At 34.8% G+C, this 22,360-nt stretch overlaps 1 protein-coding gene across 1 annotated transcript in view; it reads left to right on the top strand.

Annotated features, from left to right (window-relative positions):
• Positions 1–5,989: 5,989 nt before the first annotated feature.
• The window catches only part of FAP (fibroblast activation protein alpha), a 49,757-nt gene continuing 33,386 nt past the window's right edge, over positions 5,990–22,360 (top strand). The window contains exons 1-8 of the mRNA XM_090287626.1: positions 5,990–6,108; positions 6,527–6,599; positions 7,277–7,397; positions 8,267–8,421; positions 10,418–10,521; positions 12,331–12,466; positions 16,205–16,249; positions 22,198–22,302. Of these exons, the coding sequence (XP_090143752.1) occupies positions 5,990–6,108; positions 6,527–6,599; positions 7,277–7,397; positions 8,267–8,421; positions 10,418–10,521; positions 12,331–12,466; positions 16,205–16,249; positions 22,198–22,302 (858 nt within the window). The remainder of the gene's footprint in view (positions 6,109–6,526; positions 6,600–7,276; positions 7,398–8,266; positions 8,422–10,417; positions 10,522–12,330; positions 12,467–16,204; positions 16,250–22,197; positions 22,303–22,360) is intronic.

The raw sequence follows: 22,360 nt of genomic DNA, 5'->3' as shown, positions 1-22,360 counted from the left end.
TATGTTTATATCTCTTTTATGGAACTAATTTGTAATATGTTACTTATTTTCAAATTTAACATGATAAGCTTCTTAAAATCAAAAAGTACATCTTTATTATATCCTCCTCCCATAGTGTTTAGTAAATTTCTTTGTATACAGTAGGTACTACATGAACATTTTATAATTGCATTGAAGATATATGTATGCAGGATATATCAAAGATATGATATTCTGTTAGTATTACAAATTAACATGATTTTGTTATTTTTCTGCATTCTAATCAATTATTTTCATAATTTCAGAAAAGTGTGAATGCTTCAAATTATGGCTTATCACCTGATCGGCAATTTGCTTATCTAGAAAGTGATTATTCAAAGGTATTGATTTAATTTGGGTATATCTGATTAAGTCTTTTAATCCACAGTTTGGTTTATATAACTGTAAGAGAAAGCAGAAGTCTACTTTTACCTCTAAATATTCAAGAAGTTAATGTGGGCTCTAGATGAGCTCCAAAGGATAACTAAAATATATATAAATAATTTAGTTTACTTCTCTGATTGTCTTCCAGTAATAGAAACTGTATTCCTCTAGGGAAAAATACTTTGTGTGTACTAATATTCATCAGAAATGGGTGAATTATCCTTGTATTTCTAAAACTATTTGACATTATAAATCATTAGTTAATTCCCACATTTTAACCTCATAAAAGTTTACTATTATTTAAAATGGAAAAATCAAAATGTAACACATTTAACTCAGTTGCTCAAGCAAAATAATATGCAGTCAGTGGTTTAAATCTCTATCTTCAAAAGTCTAGTGCAGGAGAATTCCACCAAACCAGACCATTTTCCCTTACTTAATTTTCCTTTCCTGACTGAATTTGTAAGGTAAGTTAATAATCTTATGTTTTTCTATTTATACATCTTCAAAATGATATTTATTTTTAAAAAAAGGCAACAGAATTTACTATTGAATTAAACATCTTATAATTACTTTTAGATCATGAACCTTTAGTTTCAACTGTCACTTTTCATATCCTACTTGAGATGAAAACTCCCATAATATTCAGAATGAAAAGTCAATCTTGCCACTCCCTCTGTTCAGTCAACTGATTAGTTTCCAAAGGACAAGTTCTTGGTACCAGAAATCTCCAGAAAGAGGACAATTTTTAGGATAGAATATGTAAAGAAAATTTTGTTATGTTAAGAAATGTATTTGAATACGGTTTTTATGGAGTGATGGTTGAATCACTGATGAGTTCTGGAACTTGGACAAACAGTACAAAAGTACACGTAAAACTCCTTAAATAAAGACTAATTAAGAGTTGAAATATACCTTCCTAGTCTCCTGTGAAAATAGTCCTTTCATAATTCTGAGCCTTAAATTGAATGATCTATGATTATGCATTCTCAATATAAGCTTTTAAAAATTAAAATTTGTCTTTGCCTCTTTTCTTTCTGACAGCTTTGGAGATACTCTTACACAGCAACATATTACATCTATGACCTTAGGAATGGGTAAAACTTCATGTCTGTTTAAGTATACTACTTAAATATAATATATAGACTTTCTCATTTCAAATTCTGATTTGAGGTTAAGGCTACATTATCCTGTTACTGATCTTAGTTTCTTACTTCTTTACAATATATGTGCAACCATAAATTAAGAACTTCAGGAAAGTATACCTACGCAATATTCATCTCTTTTTGTAAGCTAATATTTTGCATTTTTATACACAATATAGCCCCTCCCCCTGGGTTTAAATACCAAATTACAAATATACCATTTATGGAAATAAAGATATGTAGTAAAAGTACAACATGTGCATGGGAATGACATGCAGTCTTTAGGTGGGTGGCTACTTAACTGGAAGGAAGCAGGAGAGGGGGAGACAGCATTAGTTTTACCTGAACATAGACTCTGTTAGTTGATTTTAAATTAATTGTTCTTAAAATTGCAGAATATTAATTCTCAAATGTAGATGGTAGATAAGGTCTTATGTATTATATTATTTTCTCTCTTTACCTATATGTTTAAATATTAAAATATTTATAATTTCAAAGAGCAAAAATAAATTAGTAAGTAATAGATGGAGGACTGAGAAAAATAGTTCTTGGCAGAAGGAATATTATATAAAACACAAAGGGAATGAAGAACATGGAGTGTTCAAGAAACTCAAAGTAGGTCAGTTGAGATGAAATTGGAGGAGGGCGTGCTGACTACTGGGAGGTGATGTAAGGTTGGGAGGGAGTTGAGGCCAAGAAACATGGGTCAACTAATAATGAGGAAACTATTAACAGGAGTTTAGATTTCATTCTGATGACAATAGGGAATCACTGAAGAGTTTTAAATGGGAAATGACAGGATCAGATTTGCACTTTAGAAAAACGGATAATGAATTGGTTTAGTTACTCATCTTAATGTGATATCCTATTTGGGTTATTTAAAAGGGAAAAGTATATGTCTTGAAGAGGTATTGAAAATCTATGGTTTATTCCTCCTTTTGTTTAGCAAGAGCACAAAAATTCAAAAAAATCTACTTTTTAAAAATGTTTAGAAGAGCATAACTTTAAAAAAAATATTGTATTTTTTCTATTCCCATTTAGCCCCCTCTTACCCCCACCCTTAAAGTCATCCTCTGTTGTCATTGTTCATGAATCCTTTTTCCTTTTTGTTTGATTTCTCCACCCCCTAACTGCCCCCCCCATAGCTGTCCTCCTGCTCTCTATGAGTCTGTCTTTATTTCCCTTGTTAGTTCAGTTTGTTTTTTTAGATTCCACATATGAGAGAAATCATATGGCATATGTACATGTCTGACTGGCTTATTTCACTAAGCACAATGTTCTCCAGGTCCATTCATGCTGTTGAAAAGGGTAAACTTTTCTTCTTCTTTATCTCTGAGTAGTATTCCATTGTGTAAATGTTCCATAGATGTTTTATCCAAAGAGTATAACCCTTTTCTTCCCTGGCTGGTTTAGCTCAGTGGATTGAGCGTCGGCCTGCGAGCTAAGTGTCGCTGGTTCGATCTTCCAGTCAGGGTACATCAGAGAAGGAAAACTCTGACTCCAAAAAACCTCCGCTGCCTTGCGGCATACCTCTTCAGGGGAAAGGCTAAGGGAGTAAACCCCGACAGAAAATCCGGAGCCGGAGTCCCTAAGGCGGTTTGACGCTGTAGTCAACACCGGCAACTCCTGCGGCGCACCTGAACCCAAGCTGTATCGACTCCGTCTTTCCCTTGGACCCTTCAGCTGCGAAGAGAGGGGGGGTCTGCTGCATGGGCAACAGCAGACCCTCCATATTACCCTGCCCAGGCTCTGTAGCTTCAGCGTCATCGCAAGATGTCGATTCAACACGGGAGGAGACAGATACCATGTCACTCCCGAGTCGGACTGCACAGTCATTCTCGGAGGTGCAGATAGACTCTTGAGAAGCTACACCATCGTCTCTCGAGACGGACGGCTGCCGACGACGATAACCCTTATCTCCTTAAACTGTCAAATTAAGAAATAGGAACTGGTACATAAAGTAGAATATAAATTTATCTAATACACTCTTAGTCTTTCTCCTCTGATCCACTTTGTCACCAAATTCAAGAGCTATTTATTGAACATCTGCTATGTGAAAACCATATACAGGAGGATACAAATGAGCTCAATATGCTAACTGTACTCTCACAAAACATTTAAACAAGTGAAGTGAATCTACTCTTTCAATGCAATTAATAAATTGTACTGAATTAAGTAATGCATTAATTATTTAATTAATAATTATTAATTAATTAATTAATTATTAATTATTGGATTGAGCGTCGGCCTGCGAGCTAAGTGTCGCTGGTTCGATCTTCCAGTCAGGGCACATCAGAGAAGGAAAACTCTGACTCCAAAAAACCTCCGCTGCCTTGCGGCATACCTCTTCAGGGGAAAGGCTAAGGGAGTAAACCCCGACAGAAAATCCGGAACCGGAGTCCCTAAGGCGGTTTGACGTTGTAGTCAACACCGGCAACTCCTGCGGCGCACCTGAAGCCAAGCTGTATTGACTCCGTCTTTCCCTTGGACCCTTCAGCTGCGAAGAGAGGGGGGGTCTGCTGCATGGGCAACAGCAGACCCTCCATATCACCCTGCCCAGGCTCTGTAGCTTCAGCTTCACTGGAGAGGACACTCCAGCATCATCGTAAGATGTCGATTCAACACGGGAGGAGACAGATACCGTGTCACTCCCGAGTCGGACTGCACAACCATTCTCGGCGGTGCAGATAGACTCTTAAGAAGCTACACCATCGTCTCTCGAGACGGACGGCTGCCTACCGACCGAATTATTTTCATATTTTTCTTCTAATCACTTTGAAATTTTCCAAGTTTTACTTATGTTGAAGTTCATCAAATTAAACAGAATTCCAAAATAATATGACAATATTAATATTTTAATCATGGTTTACATAAGCTTTAAGGCCTAGAATCATTTAAAGTGTTTAGCTTTTGTGCAGTGAATTTAATCAAACCACTTTTCTTGGAGTTTTTTCTTTCTTCACAACTATTAATTTGCCAGGTTGTGTTTTTTTTTTTTTTTGGTCAGGTTAATATGTAACAATTTAGAAAGTAAGGGATGACAAATTTGTTGAGATTCAAGGCAAAATTGAATGCTACCAACTCCACGTTTTCTATGTGCCCTGGAAGAGTCTATAAAAATCTACCACAGAGAAAATGAAGATGGCTCCGGTTTCAAGCAAGGGAAGGAATACTGAGGAGATAACAGCCTTTAAAAGCAGCCTCCTCCACTTTCTCTCATACTGTTATTTATTTAGAAAACACAGAAGATGGCAGCTGTGGTGACTTGCCAGTCATGAAGAGACTGTGTGCTAAGATTTTCTGCTTGGCGCTCTCTATGTGACTGCATAGATGATTCCAGAGCATATGGCAGTGTAAGGCAATGTTACAATGTCAAAGGTAACATGAACACTGGCTTGAGACAGAATTGTAAACCAAGTGAAGAATGTTTCCTCTTTGGGTCATTCCTTTGCCTGTGCCCTCATATGTCTTTCAATATGTTCTGGACTTTCCAGAGGCCCAGTGCTCATGAACTGCTCTCTGGTAGTCAGGGTTCCCATTGCAGTACCAATGGTCTTCTTTCTCCAGGGCACTACCATTTCTCTAGTCAAAACTAGTGTGTCCAGTGTCATGTTCCCTCATTGTTCACTAGGCCTCATGCTGTATGACCTGATACATTAAATCAAGGTAATGTATGTTACAAGCCCTCACAGTTTCCAAACTTTAAAAGAATTAGAAAAGCAGACTCATAGATGGAGAACAGATGACAGCTAGTCAGGGGGAGGTTAGAAAGTGCAGGGATTGAGCAAAGAGGAAAAAGGACTCATGAACATGGACAATGGTGTGGTGATTGCTGGGGGGAGGGTGGCATAGGGGGATTAAATGGTAATGGAAGAAAATACAATAAAAATTAAGAAAAAAGAAATGTTAGATCCAGGTTGGAGAAATAGTTTTGAAGAGGAAGCCAAGGAGTCTTTCTTCAGGCTTCTTACATTATACCTTGGAGGCAGGGTTTTTTTTTTTTGTTTTTTTTTTTTTGAGAAATTTTATGAGATTATTTGAACCAAACTGACAACATATGCCAGGGAACAAGATTTCACATGTTCCCCAGGTAGGTCTTGTTTTGCATCTCCACAGAAGCACACTTAACGAAACTATTAATAAAATCTTCAAGAAGATAAAAATTAAAACTTAAGCAGGGCATCCTATGACTCTTTAATACATAAAATCTGAACACATTCTTGCTGAAGAACAACAAAGTGCAGATCAACAACTGAGTATTTGCAAGATGACTTTAAGGACCAAAGTCCATGGGTGTAGGACTTTGCAAGCTTAAGGCATACTGCTCAGTATACAATCTGTTTTTCAGTTTAGCTTGAGATCAGATGTTCCTTTCCGTTTCTGATTGCAAGTCAGATCCCTGGGGAGATTGTCAAATGGCATCTTATTTTCAAAAATTCGAAATGCATATGCATTCACAGAGCTGGGGTTGTGAATGGGAATGTGCAAGAGTACATATTGAACTTCAACACCATTATAGAACTTCAGAGCTGGAAAGCCCGTCGGCAACCATCTTAGCTGGGTGTGTACAAATGGGGGTTAAAGACTTGGGTTTGATTTGAGGGTCTGCCAAGAACAAACAATGTGATTTTTATAAGTCACATCATTTCTCTAATCTCACATTTATTTTCTACAAAATGAGGGAGTTTCTTTAGATACTTTCTAGAGATTCAGTCTATAAATCTTGAATCCATTCTAAAGGTCAGAAAATGGAGACCCAGAGAAGTTAAATGACTTCTCAGTAACAAGTAAAAAACTGCAACTACTACCCCATTTCTCCAAGTTTCAAGTGGCCACATTCTTTTCATTAGATTTGAAGAAGCAGAGAGCATGAGCCTTCATTTTTATCATTTGCTTATTTCTTCTGTTTATACAGAAAATTTTTTTACCTTAAATAGCAAGATTTATATATTTTCCTTTCTGTCTCTCTTTCCTTCTAGAGGTTTTGTAAGAAGAAATGAGCTTCCTCGTCCAATTCAGTATATTTGCTGGTCTCCTGTTGGGAATAAATTAGTAAGTGTTTCAACTATAAGGTGTTTAATTGTTTAAATAAAAGAGGAGCCATTTGATGTTGGCCTTTCTTAAATTTCCTTGCCTAAAAGAAAAAAATACATTTATTACTATTTTTTAGTGGTTAAAAACAAAAAGAGTTTTGATAAATTGAAACCCATATGAGAATTCCGCAAAATCTCAAGCTCATGGATAGACTTCTTTAAATATCGCAGTCAGAAACTTTATCCTCATACTCAGCCAGAATGCGTTGTGCCAGAAAGCTCAGGAAAAATATGGTTTTCACAAGTTTCCCAGACTAGCTTCAGACAACATGAAATTTTGTCCAAGCTCTTATTTAAGGACTCTAAATAAAGATGAGATCTGGCTAGCTATTAATATTCAAAGATTTATTTTACTTTCTCTTAATATACATAATTACTTACTTGGGTAATAAAACCACTAATAAAATAGTAGACTTTATTCTTTATTTAATATAGTCTTTAAAAATCACAACTGATGATAATGTGGGTTGGTTGGATTTTTTGACCTATTAAAATTATATTTTAGTTGTGAGTCTTTTTGCATCTGGATTGCTATGCTTTTAAAAGGTATTAGATGAATAATGAACACAAATACACAGATGTAATTGTATTTCTTACGGAATTTTCCCTTATTAACTTGCTTACCACCACTTCTAGGCATATGTGTATCAAAACAATATCTATTTGAAACAAAGACCAGAAGACCCACCATTTCAAATAACATATAATGGAAAAGAAAATAAAATATTTAATGGAATCCCAGACTGGGTTTATGAAGGTAAGCTGTAATCTTTTTCTATTGCTGCTGTTTTAAGCTTTTAATTGAAAATAATTGCAGACATTGAGTAACATTTAGAAGAGTGGTATGTTACTGAGGTGAATGATGGCAGTTCTGAAGCTGTTACCCATTTTATGAACAGGACGTGCATGTTCTGAAAAACAAAATCTTATCAGACTAGTAAGGTTGATTTTTATAAGCATTATAAAGTGGCAGTAATAATTTGTATTCCAAGAAGTTTATGGTCCTTAGATGCTGTTAGTTCATTTTCTCAGGTTTGTTTTTTTCTTGGGAAATAAATATTTTTTTTCCAAAACTAAACAACTATCTATTTTATTTTGCAGGAAAATATTTATAGTTTTTTATACCTTTGTGACTTTTGTCCTGAACTTAACCAGACTTTAAAAACTCTTCTAGTCCTTGCCTTTATTTAAAAAAATATATAACTCATCTGTTTTATAAAAAATAATACTCCCAGGAGAGGAAGTCAATGTTCAATGTTTATGTTACTCTGTAGTATAATTACAGTTTCCTGGTTTTGACTATTTTAGGTAACAGTAAGAAACAGAAACTTCCACAAGGAAAAATTAATTCCTGTTAATGTTTATTTTATACTATAAAAATTATATTTTTGATTAATGTCAAGTCCTAAGAATACTAATTGTTGTTTGAAAAAAGGCTTAAGGTTAAACTATTCCTTTAAACTCAGATTATTTATCTTTTAATAACCAAGTATGACATATGTCACATCTACCTTAAGTAAATTATTTTAAGCAATAAATGGATATGTACAATATATTTTGAAGTATTTACAATGATTTTAAGAGTAAGCTGTACTTGTAATTAATATTCTAGTATTTACTTTTCAGAGGAAATGCTTGCTACAAAATACGCTCTCTGGTGGTCTCCTAATGGAAAATTTTTGGCATATGCAGAGTTTAATGATACAGAGATACCAGTTATTGCCTATTCTTATTATGGTGATGAGCAATATCCTAGAACAATAAATATTCCATACCCAAAGGTATGTTGAATACTTTTAGCAGATGCTTCTATTTCCCTGGTGTCAAAATGAGCAACCAATACCATGAATAGAGGTGGGATCAACAAGTTGGGAGAGCTTATCCTTGTGCATTGTAAAGCAAACATTGTACTGTGCTCTATTATTTATGTGGACATCTGTTGCTTTGGACATCTGGTTGTGCTGGATGAAGTAGTCCTTGCTAAATCCGACTGCAGAATCTTTGAAAAACATATGGTCTAGATCATGGAGGAAAAACAAGCTTAACTTAAATTTAATTTTTTTATATTTATGCTCCAAATTCAGGGTAAAGTTCTGTTTTGCAGTTCCTTCTTGAATTCTCATGTAAATGCAAACCAGAATGGGAAATACAAATGTTGAACTTGATGTTTCAGTCAGTGAATTATAATCTTTTCTGGACATACAAGATAGCTTAAGTTGGTGAGTCTTGAGTGAATTGAACAGGGTGTGAGTTCCACGTTTTTTCCATAAACATTCCGGAACTCTCAGTGTACACACTTTTTAATTATTCCCACGTTGCAGAAGAGAGACCGAGATGTGCAGTTGGAGACTGGCCAGGGCACAGTGGAGAGCATCATATCCTAACTTAATCTAGACAAGAAATCTGAAAGGGGATCAAATAATAAATTCTGCTCTTCCACACAGAGTGAAAGTGATTTTAGAATGTAGTTCAATGTCCTTTTGTTCCCATTGTTTTTTACTTGCCAGGGGAACACTGTCATGGGTGGATCCAGTGGGTGCTTATGTGACAAAGATGAGATGGATGGGCATACACACAAGTGGATTCCGAAGTGAGCCCAAGTGGCCATAGTGACAGAAACAGAAATTACAGAGGTCTAACATTTATGTTTAAAGTGATTTGAAAAATATCAAAGGATAGGAGATGAGTGTTTAGGTAGGAGACCACTCAAGAGCTATATATAAAGTCTGAAAGCTGGAGATATTTGGAAGTGAGAAATGCGATGCTTGAAATCCAAGGTATAAAAGGACTTGGATCTTTAGAAGGGTGGAAGGGAGCAAGAAGAGATGAAGAAACCCAGAACTGAGGAGTAACTGACATTGACAGAGAAGTTGGGACCCAGATTCTCATGTTTCATTGATGACTGAAGTTGCTGAATCATCTGACTTTGGACTGAGAGGTGAGACTTCTTGAAAGAAGGAAGAAGTCCCAACTAAGCCTTGAGTGAAAAAGAAGGTCAGAGGAAAGCTTGGACAATTCATTAGATAAATCCAACAACACCAAGTCATTTAAAACTACTTACCTAAACTGTGGATTCAGTTATTTAACAATTTCAAGATTCCCTTTTTCTGTGGTAAAACAACTGAGACGCTATAAAAAGCTGTTTGAGCATAAACTATACTGTCATATAAATTCAGTGTGAATAATAGCGCAGAAAGTACAAAACAAGAAAAGTATAAAATTCATAGACCTTTATTTGAAGGTGAAATTTTCCTAATTTTGGAGGGCTGATAACAATAGTAATATAACCAGCTAGGAGACTGAGTGTTTGATGATTGTCTGGACCAAATTATAGGGTAAAAGCAAAATGCATCTTTCATTATTTATTTTTAAACTCTCCTCCCAACTCCAATTCACTTCTGCATTCACCCCAGCACATGGACAAATAATAATGATATTAAAAATAATAATAATAGGAAATATATTTTACAATTCAGAAAAAAAAACATTGATTACAGAACTGCATTCTCATGTCCAAACTATTTTTTTCTGTGAATCAAAAGTCCCTCATTAATCACTTAAAATATGTATTTTTACTCTGGTTGACATAATATTTGTAATTGCCCTGCAAGTAAAATTGAAATGAAATGCCTCATTGTATTACAATTAGAATGTTTTCAACAGTAATATACTTAACATTTTTAGCTTATAAAAATATGCCTGAATTTCTTAGGTGTCTTTAAAATGTTGGTGATAATTAGACTTTTATGGAGTTATTTATCTCCATTTTCTTGCCAGGCTGGAGCTAAGAATCCTGTTGTTCGGACATTTACTATTGATACGACTTACCCTGAGCATGTAGGTCCCGTAGAAGTGCCAGTTCCAGCAATGATAGCCTCAAGGTATATTTATCTCAGATGCTTTCCAGAGACTAAATTTAATACAAATTTCTTAATTGTGTTCATACTTCTTTCTAGTGAATTAGTGATGAGTATATATACTATAAGCAAAAATAAATAAAATTAACATGCCAAGCTAAATACAAGCAAAAGTAAAAATCACAAGTAAGTTTCTTAAATTTGTTTTAAAATCTTAACACTTTTTAGATATATAAAAATGACCACAGTGAGCAACCTAAGTGATACTTACCTCAGATGTATGATTGTCAACTTAGAACCAATACACAGATAGTAAAACTTATATATGTCTTGTACCTGGCTTCTTTCAAGTCTGGCCACTTTCTTTTCAACCCAGGGTTTGTAGGCTATGCCTATCACATGTGCATGGCAAACAAGAGAAGACCAACCAACCCTCTCTGAATCTTTACCCTTCTTAGTAGGATGCAGTCTATTTGTAATTACTGGTTGTAGAATTAACTACTTGGGGATAGGAGACAGGACATGAAGCATCCTCACTTCCCCAGCATGGTACTCCGTGTAGATTTTGTCTGATCAGTCCTGATTACAACCATGTCCAACCTTACATCAGTTCTCTGTGATCATTCTCGTTGATGTGAATAAAAGGAAGGGGGTCCCCAAGCCTGCCTGGTGGGCCTCCTTACCACTTCCTAAATCCTAACCGACTAAGGCATGGCTTCTCTCCTCCTTTCTCATGAAGACAAGTTAACTGTATGACGTGACCAAAAACGTCACTAATCTGGAAAAGGGCCTCATCATAGGCTTTTGCTGGGTCTTGCTAAGGTGAATCTACTCTTGGATAACCAAAAATGTCTTTAATTTTTTGAATTATTCATTATTCTCCAACCTAACCTAATTGATGAAAAATTGACTAGATACATCTCTGTGTGTGTGTGTGTGTGTGAGAGAGAGAGAGAGAAAGAGAGAGAGACAGAGAAAGGGAGAGAGACAGAGAGAGAGAGAGAGAGAGGGAGAGAGAGAGAGAGAGAGAGAGAGAGAGAGAGAGAGAGAGAGAGAGAGAGAGAGAGAGAGAGAAATTCTCCTTAGGCTGCAAAGGGAATGATATAAAGAACATCATGTCAAGGCAAGAGGCTTGTTTGACCATTAAGTGGTATAACTAGTAGGAGATAAAACCAGAATATGAGCTAGAGACTCCTACAAGCTCTGTGATTTACATCAGTGTCCAAAATTCTGCAATTTATTTACATTGATGTGCTTTTATCTGCAAGTTTGTCCTCAGAGCCAAGTAATCATCACTGTCGTTTGCTGACATCCACTGTGTGCCAAGCACTATTGAGTTACTTGGTGTCCATCTCTCTGATTATTATACTAACTCAAGTTTCAGCCCTTGACTGTGGTCAACTCAGCTTCTAACACACATCTGCATAGAGAGAGGGATGACCTTTTACCACACTTGGCTCTCTCTCAACTAGTTAAAAAGTGAAAAATTGAGTTTACCTATATAAAATAGATAATTCAATGCTTTTTCTCCTGTCCATTGACCAGTTGCTTTGACTTTGTGCCTTAAATTATTTTCTAAAATATCCAAATCCAAAATGGGGAGGAAACTCAAATATAAAATAATTCCATTAGATGAATGAACTCTCTAATAGGTATTCTTTAAATATCAGCAGATATATTTAAACTTACTCTTTAGAGAGAAAAAAATGTTGCTTTCCTTATCTATGGAATAAATATTTAATAATAATAAAATATGTCCTTTAGCAGATTAGGAGAGTATTTGACTGTGATATTGGTTTATGGTTGTGACTTTCTGTTTTGATTTATTTGCAGTGATTATTATTTCACTTGGCTCACATGGGTTACTGATGAACGAATATGTTTGCAGTGGCTAAAAAGAATTCAGAATGTTTCAGTCTTGTCTATATGTGATTTCAGGGAAGACTGGCAGACATGGGATTGTCCAAAGGTAGGTCGTATTAAAACCACAGAGGTGTCTTTTTGAAGATAAAAGTTCAAGAGTGGGGACTTACGTATATCTAACATTTATATTACATTGCTAGAATTACTGCATTCAACTCCTAATTTACAAAAAAAAAAACAGACCAAACAAAACCAGACCAAACCAAACACCCTCTGTTTACAAGTTCATTTTTTTAATTAAATAAATAAGATACTTTTTACTTCCTTGAATGACTTTAGTATTGATTTTTGAATAGAGAACAAAAGTAAATCAAATAAGGTTACTTTGGAAAAATCAGGTATCTGATTTTTAATTAGGATGGAAATTCATCCTTCTGAGATTACAAAATTAACAGTCCAAAAATGTGAAATAATGAAGAAGAGATAAGCTCAGTCTATAAGGCAAATAGATATGTTCTATTCAAAAGAACCAGATAATATGCAAATGGTGTCACATTCTATTCATTGACAAAATTGAAAAGTAAAAATTCTAAAATAGATATTATCAAAAGAAAGCCAAATATTTCCATTTTAAAATCAAAAATAGATAACTGAAAATATGAATAAAATATTAGATCAAATTATCTTGCAATCCTATCTTAGGAAAGTCCTCCATACTATGCTGATATCAGGGAGAAAAAAAAACTTGAAAACTAAGCACAGATTTATTGTTGAGTTTTAATTGTTTCTATTGCGCAAATCCAAACATAATCCTTTGAATTAATGAGTCAGAAAAGTACTTTACCAGTCTAAATGCTTTAAAATAAGCTTGTTCATAAGCATTCACATCAGAGACTAAGAAATACAAAAATGTTTTCTTTAAATAGGAAATTTGATGGGAACATTTCATGAGACTTCTAATTATAAAGAAATGTTTAATTAAACCAAATGTAGGATAAACCTATTTTATAAAGTAAGAAAAAAAAGCACAAAGCAATCAAACTAAATCACTGAGTTCTTTCTAGAAATTAGGACATTATGTTTTGCAAGGAAAAAATCATGTGAATCTGTTCGGAAATATATCAGGACTATAATAGTCAAGCTAAAAATATATATATTTTTAAATCACTACTGTGTCTGTAACAAGCTTGACTAATTTTTGATGAAATATGCTAGAAGTTTATTTTTATCATATTTATATTTTGATATACAAAGCAGAAAGATGTTGGTCTTAATGCAGTATCATAGCCAAATAAAAAAGAGAGAATAAACTTGATTGTGTTAGTTAATTAGAAACCATTGGTCTGATTAGTTAGCCTTCACATTTTTATTGAACCTGGGTGTTCAAAATTATTGTTTTAATTTTTTTTAGTTTAAAACTATAAAATTAATATATCATTTTTAGCTCTTAAAGCTAAGCATTTAAAAACTGTGATTGCTTTGGAATTTGAAATTCTAATTTATCAAAACCTGTGATAACTCGAATCCAAACTGATAGAACATATTGATGCTCATTCAATAAGATGTGGAACTTCCTGGAATATAAACTTTAGTTTTTGGTCAAAAACAGTAATTACATTTAGAATACCAGGTTTGAATAACCTTAGGATCTCAAAACAATGCCTTTTTCAAAATAATCTGATAAATACATGGAATACATTTTTAGGTTTAAGAACAACAGAGTATTGAACTCTCCAGCAACCAGAATCATGATTGATGTGTGTGTGTGTGTGTGTGTGTGTGTGTGTGTGTGCTTAAAACAAATAACATTTAAGATTAACTGACCTGGAAACATTTTACTCATGTTTGAAGTCATAACCAAAACAAAGAAGCAAAGGAAACTAGCAATAATTACTTATAGTTATATTAATGAGATTTATTATGACATTTATAAATTAGGGAAGAACCGTCTTTCATATTATTCTTTCTTCTCTTAAAAGGGGATTAAAATTAATTTTATCTTTATAGCTAAAAGTAATGAATGAAAATGTTTCACTATTTTTTCAAGTCTTGTTCTCTCTGAGGCACTGGCCTACCCCTACGGGAGAAAATTTAAACTAAAATATGTTTTTTTAATTATATTTTATTGATTATGCTATTACATTTGTCCCAATTTCCCCTCTTTGTCCCCCTCCATTCAATGCCCCCCACTCCCTTAGGGAATCCCCACACCATTGTCCATGTTCATGGGTCATGTGTATAGGTTCTTTGGCTACTCCATTTCCTATACTGTACTTTACATCCCCACAGCTATTCTGTAACTACCTATTTGTACTTCTTAATTATGATGGTACTTACCTCATGGTTCTCTTTCTACTTCACTGACTGTTCTTTTCCTTTCCAGCTCTCCTTCTGACTTCTCTAGAAATCTTTTTATTCACCAAGTTAATATATTTGCAAGGTGGGCTAACTGCTATGCAACAATAACAACACAATTCCAATCATTGAATGGATAAATAGAGTAGAAATTTTTTGCACATTTCTGTACAGATCTAACAGTATGAGGGGAAGGGGGATGGCAAGCTCTGCTCTACATAGTCATTAAGGAACTCAAGTTAATGGCATTTCTGCTCCCTTCATCCAGTGACTTCTAAAGCTAGTCCAATGTTATTCAAACCTGACTATCAGCATCCATCTGGGGGATGGGAAGAAAGAATACAGGATTATATATGGAAGGTTTTTATAAATTAGGTCTAGAAGTAGCATAAGTCACTTTTGCTCTCACACCATTGGTTAAAACTTATCACATGACCACATCCAACAGGTAGGGGGCTTGCAAAATGTGGCCTTGGTATAGTCCTAGCAAAGAAGAAGAAATAGTTGTTAATTATCTTACAATATTTATTACAACTCTCTACTTACTCTCTTGAAGTAGTTTTTATTTATACCAGAGATTTCAGTTACCACTTGCCTGTCAAGTTCATTCTGAAGATTTTAACCTTTAAATATCTCTGGTTATGTCTTCTCTGCTCCATCCTCACTAACACACCTAGATTTGGGTCTTTGTCATGTTTTTCCAAATAGTGCAATAGCCTTCCAACCAATCTCTCTTCTTCCTTCTATTTTACCCACTTCTAATCTATTTTCTGTATAATGTTCACAATTATGTTTTCTAAACCAAAGGATTTATCTACAGGAGAAATTTAAACTTCTTAGGGTGACACAAAAGTTTCTCAGAAATCTTGCGGATCCCTCTGGGTCCTCCCTCATCTTCTCTTTCCCCTGTAACCCTTCACTCAGCATACTGAACCACCTGTAGATTGCTAAGCTAGCCTGGTCTCTACGCTGTTCATTCTACCTAGAATGTCTTTCTCTAATTATTTGTCTAGAAAAGCCTGTCATTTTTAAGGCCTATTAAATATTTATTCAATAAATTATTGATCATATTATGTTAAAATATACACCAAAATAAGATTCAGTGCAAATTTTAAGATTCCTACCTACTTCATAAGACTGAGAAAAGAAAAAATTAACCTAAACTCCACTGTAAAATGCCTTTTTACCTACATGACACCAAGTGCTTGAGTTGTGCTAGACCTTCACTGATACTGTGATAATTCCAGTCACTATGGCATAGAAAGTTTAACCAGACTATTAAAGGTTTGCAATAAAATCTAGCCTTTAGATTATATGTGTAATGTTGTATAAGATTTTGAATACAATCATCTTAAATTCAAATGTGATGTTAACTGGGTAGCAATACTACATGCTGATGAAGCAGCTTAGTTGGTTTAAATGTCCAGATTATATTTAGGAACAACTATCTTCCTAATACTATGCTCATTGTGATCTTTTTTTCTTTTAGACCCAGGAGCATATAGAAGAAAGCAGAACTGGATGGGCTGGTGGAGTATGACTTTGCTATCTTTTCTTTATATTTTAATGAAACTTGAAAGATTCTCAGCTATTGAAGAACTATTTGAAATGTATTCAAATTGATACTAGTTGTTTTCATAAAAAAAAAAATCAAGGTAAAAAACACAAAGGTAGTGATCCCTTTAGCAATTTTGTGTTAGACAATTTTAATGTCTATATATTTAGAATTTCTCATGTTCCAACCTTAACTTTTTCAACTGACTCTCTGCTATTCATAATTATTCCTTCTTAAGTATAACAAAAACCATATTTTTAAGGGGACATTATTCCTGATCGGCCTTAAAACAATCTTAATAATCATTAACCATTTGAACTCAAGAAAAATAAATATATTGGGTATCCTTGGTAATTTAGAGACAATCTACTTCCTACTAAATTTTATTATAAACTGCAATAAATAAATAAGTTTATATATATAAATATATAATAGATGCATACATTCATTCTAGTTTTAAGCAAAGTGGTAGCAAATAGAAAAACGTGTGTTTTTGTATGGTTTATAATCACTTATGTCTGGATTTTTGGAGATAGGTTTATTCAGTTATTTATGGAGATTTTCAGTGTAAACAATTATGTTTTAGGAAAATATCGATTGTATTTACATCCTTATAGAATATGCAAAATAAGACACATGTGAATGTTGTGTGGTTGCTGTCACTTAACACAAACGTATGACTGACGTCAACCAGCATTTGGGTTTAAGAAGAAAGTCTATTTCCCTGCGATTTGGACACATTCGAAGAAAAAAGAAACTCTTATAACTTGGTTTAACATATTACTCCATAATACAAGGACAATAAAGAATTTAAAAGTAAATTCTAAGATGATAATTCTTGTAAAAATTCAGAGTTAAAATGAGTAGGGAGAAGATAAATTATAAAGTAAAAGTCTTCAAATATTAAAAATTCTATTGTACACTTTTCTGGACACTGTGATTTTAGCTTGCATATGTTTACTCAGTCTTCGCTGCTATTTATTAGTGAAAGAATTATATGTAATACATGTAAGGTTTATTCTAAAGTGACAAAGTAACAAGGACAAGAATAAGTTAGAAAAATATGGGTAAGTTCTACTTGAATTTATTCTTTTTCACTGTACTGAGCAACACAGGAAAAACCAGGAGTATTCAGTGAAAGAACAGGATTTTCTAAATTTTTTGGATTCTTGGTCAATCAGAAGCTCAGCTTCCAGAAATGTAATTCTTAGATCAGTGCTTGAAAAATGGAGGAAAGGGGAAAGTTAATCTATGAATTCACTCCCATTGTAAAGATTTCCAGTAAAGAATGAGGGGGACAAAGAAGACTTGAAACTTCCTTTAATTGTGTTTTCCATTATGATAATATAAGTTTACTATTAAAGTAAAATGAATGATATGATTTTACAAATAAATAAGCGATGACACTAACAACCTTCTCAAAGATATGACTTTAGGAATTCATACATATTTATTCTGAAAATTCTACCAGCATTCAAAACATTCTGATACATTTTAGAGTACATCTTTTGACATCTATTTATAAGCATCTTGAGGTCAACAACTGCATCCTATCAATTTTTACAATCTGTATGGCAACAACCTTTTCTTAAATTCTCACCTGAGGGTACCTTTATTGATTTTAGAGAGAGAGGAAGGGGTTGTGGGGAAGGGAGGAAGAAGAGGGGGAGAGAGAAAGAGAGAGAGAGAGGAGACATCAGTCAATCCCTTGCCTGCCATCTGTGTCACAGACCAGGGATCAAATCCACAACCTATGTATGTGCCCTGACTGGAAATTAAACCCACCACTTTTTCATGTATGGATGATGCTCCAACCAACTGAGCCACCTGGCCAGGCATCTCCAACCTTTGGATCTCAGAAAACATTAGCTGGATGAATGGGTGAATTAATAAATAAATTGCCATCTAAAGCTGTAGAACTCTGTTTTAAATACCTTTGAGGGAAGATGAAGTCCTTACATTGACTCAAAAATCATGCCAAAATAAGTCTAGCGAATAAATAAATTATTTATCTGCAATATATGATTTTGTGCTGGATCACTTTATTATCTGTAGCTTTAGAATTCTATTGAGAAACATTATTTTTTTTATTTACTAATTTCAATCTCTTAAAACTTATTCAATAGTCAGTAAACTTTCTAAGTAGCAGAAGAGGATTGTCAAAAGAAATTTGCAATGATAGTTTCTAAGTTAAGTCCACACACTCCCAAGGCAACTGCTTTGTGGAGTTCACTCATTAGATTTTGTATGTTCAGACATGTCTTTTGAAAAAGTCAGGGCACAACTTTGTACAGTCATAATGCATTTGTCATAGTATGCAGTATAGCTTCCTTTGACTGACAATCAAACTAGTGACTTAGTAAAATTACCCAGAAATATGTCTCTGACATTTGTCCAAGTAATATTTATGAGGAGTGTGGACAAAGTGTATAGGCTAGTCATGTTAGTATAAATTTAAAGAGCAATATTAGAGCAGTTCTTCCTTTAGAATTTGTCAAGGAGATTTAAACTGAAAAAGACCTTTAGAGATTACTTATGAATTAGAAAAGTGAGATTAAAGAACTTCCTAGAAGTAATGGACCTATTCATTTGCAGGCACAAAACTAGCAAGTTGCTTGAGAATTTGACCTATCACTTTCTCTCCTCCAGCATGAGAGTCAGTGTCCTAACCTGGAGAAAACAGACTAACTCTTTCAGTATTTGATCAGAAAAACAACTACAACAAATTCCCTTTAAATAAATCTCTTTTTGCTCTGTACAGGACAGATGAGGTGGAGGATTTAATCAAAGAATATGGTATTTCATTGCTCAATTTTGGAGACAAACACTACAAGCATAATGCTTAGACTGCAAAGCCACATTTAAGTTATTTCAAAATAATTAAGCAATATACTACACCTCTTTTAGGCTGTTGGCAAAATCCCTCGGTTTGGAAAACTAAATTTTCTACTTGATGCTTGAAAGTCTTTGCTTTACTAAATGTGGACTCAGTTTAGGCATCAGCCTTAGGTAAGCAGGACCTCAGGTCATTTGCCAACTATGGCAAAAAATTATCTGGTGGTAAATAATCTTACCTTCCAAGTAAAATGTTTTAAATGGCTTTGCACATAGGGATGAGTAATTTATCAAAAAATCTAACCATAATAAAGTGACCTGTGAAGAAGCCTGGTTAAAACTGAGAACCACCTTGTTATGTGTGATTATCCAGGGTCCAGGTGCGGCTTGTTGCCAGAAGCACTTAGGTGAGAATGCATTATGACCTAGCTCTGGCAACGTGAGTGAGGACATATTTCACACTCTCTTTACCTCACCCAAGTTACCTGTTCATCTAAAGTAGCTGTTTTTGATGTGTGCAGTAAAGAGGGAAAAGATAAAAGTCTCTGCTTAGCAAAAATATCCTTCCTGTTTTCCTGATTCTAATATTTTGAAACATAGCACTCTACCCTGCTATGTTTTTATTTTCAATGAAAATGAAATTTTAAGTTTTAATTGAGAACAAAATCTTTTTTCAAGTTTCTCTACTAACTGCAGATGTGAAGAGAATTTTTTTTTTTATTCTGACACCTTAAAATATTTTGTGACCTCAGCTCATTTTTAGCAGTAAATACAACATAGGGCCAGTTTTTTTACTTTTACCCTGAGGAGGGAGGAAGAGGCGTTGAAAAGCGGTTACTACGAAGTAAGTATATATCATCATTTGCAAAGAAGGCGTAACTTATTCGAAAATAAAAGATTGGTTTTTGCCAGACATACGTTAATGAAAGTCTATCTACAAAACTGCAAATCAGAATTTCCTATTCCTGGGATCTTGACTGTCAATTTCACTTAGAAGCATTAATCTCAATACACAAAATCTTACCAAGAAGGCTGGTCTTATTAATGAAACTAATTAGGAGATCATGAAAGGAAATAGTACTTTCTCATTATTCCATTTTTCATTTTGATAAAGATTTATTGATTCTATACCAAAGTAATAAGACTTAGGTCACTGTATCAGTTTTTTGGAGCTGCTGTAACAAAGTACCACAAACTCGGTGGCTTGAAAAACAGAAATTCATTCCCTCCCCATTCTGGAAATTAGAAGTCCAAAGTCAAGGTGTTGGAGCTGGACTCCCTCTGAAAGTTCCAGGAAGGAATCCTTCCTTGACTCTTCCAGCTTCTGGCAGCTGCTGGAAACCCGTGGACTTGCTGATCTTGAAGCTAAATCACTCCAATCCCTGCTTTCATCTCTGTGTGGCCTGTATCTCTTCGGGTTCTCTTCTTAAGAGAACACCAGTCGTTGGGATTAAGGCTTACCTTATTTCAATGTGATCACGTCTTGATTTTTACCTTAATTACATCTGTAAAGACCCTATTTTTAAACAGCGCTTACTGTCTTAGTTGGTTTGGGCTGTTTTAACAAAGTACCATAGACTAGTGGCTTCTAAACAACAGAAATGTATTTCTCAGAGTGCAGGAGGCTGGAAGTCTGAGATCAGGGTCCAGCATAGTCAGGTTTTGGGGCAAGCTCTCTTTGGCTGCAGAGTGCCAACTTCTTGTATCTTCATGCAGCAGAGAGCAGAGCAAAGAAAACACACTTTCTGATGATTCTTATAAGGGTGCTAATCTCACTCATGGGGGCTCCAACCTTATGACTTCATCTAACCCTAATTACCTCCTAATAGTATCTTATTAGGGAGGGTAAGGTTTCACCATATGAATTTGGGGGAAACACAAACCTTCAGTCCATAATAGTCACCTCTAGGTTCTGGATGAAAATTTTAGGGAACGCTGGTCAAAACACTGCAGATACCACATCAAGTGAATTGCATTTTAAAATCATACAATCATAATCACCAATTTTATCAGAAAGCATCAAGTATCAGATCACACATGGGGCCATCACTCAAGGGGCAAACATAAACTTTCCTGTTCTCTTCTTTCTCAAAAGGGAATATCAGACAGGGTGTCAGCAGGAGAGATGTTTTTAGCTAAAAGATACTGGTAGCCTTGTGGTTGTTGCTTAGTCAGTTTTACAGGAGCTGAACACCTTGGCTCACTGCCATGTGCAAGCGCTCAGCGAGAGAGAGCTGGTTTTGGATTATCTATGGGAATATTGACTCAGTGATACAGAATAGCTCCTTCCTCACGTAGGCCTTTCACCGCTTTCCTGTCCTTTCAAAACTTGATGAATCTATATTTTTAATGGGATAAATTACCAGCTAAAATTGGATGTGAGGACATCAGCAGGATTTTAGTTATCTGTACCATTGAGGATGTTGAAGTGTGGCTGGCTGGGCTTTACGCCACACACACAGGAGCTGAGTGTCAGACACTCCTCAGGCCAATAAGGGGTTCCCAGCAGGGTCCCTGGGAAAAAGTCAGGGTGCTAATGAGCTCAAGGGGTAAACCACTCCCCTGGCTTGTCCCAGGTAACATTTCTCTCTCCAGGCCAGAAGTTTCTCCCTCCCATTAAAACTGTGGCTAGCAGGCATGATATTTTAATTTTTAAAATGTCTTCATTGAATCATTGGTATTAGGTACTTGGCATCAGACAAATCAAGAATTAAAAGAAGCATCATCCTTGATAAGAGTCACATTTTGGTCAAATACCACATTTTGAAGATTGACTTGATTAAATGTCAACATTCATGTGTGAATTTTTAAAACTCTATTTCAAAGTACATAATCTCAGAACATAGAAATTCAATCAACTTAAACATTTCAAACCCAGGGGCATGAAGTAGCAATGAAACAGTAGTTGAAAAGTGTAATTGCCTGTTAGAATCACTAGAAAAGCTGCCTATCTAAAAGAATGCAATTTCAGATGTGATTTCCAAAAGGTAGGGGACGGAAGGCATTCTGATTCCCATATATGTTGTTTTTAAACAATCTATAGTTTTAGTCTGGTTTGTCTTTTGAACATAACCTCTGTTTTTTTCTTTCAGTTCTTTGTTTCAGCACCAGTTTTCAGCTATGATGCCACTTCATACTACAAAATATTTAGTGACAAAGATGGCTACAAACATATTCACTATATCAAAGACAATGTGGTATGTTCCTTCCAAGATTTATCTCCTCAAAGATCATTCACTTGAGATTGCTCAAATA

This window comes from Furipterus horrens, unplaced genomic scaffold, assembly GCF_987537825.1.
Source record: "Furipterus horrens unplaced genomic scaffold, mFurHor1.1.pri manual_scaffold_1, whole genome shotgun sequence".
In the NCBI taxonomy this organism is placed as follows: domain Eukaryota; kingdom Metazoa; phylum Chordata; class Mammalia; order Chiroptera; family Furipteridae; genus Furipterus; species Furipterus horrens.
This window is presented reverse-complemented; position numbering and strand designations above follow the sequence as displayed.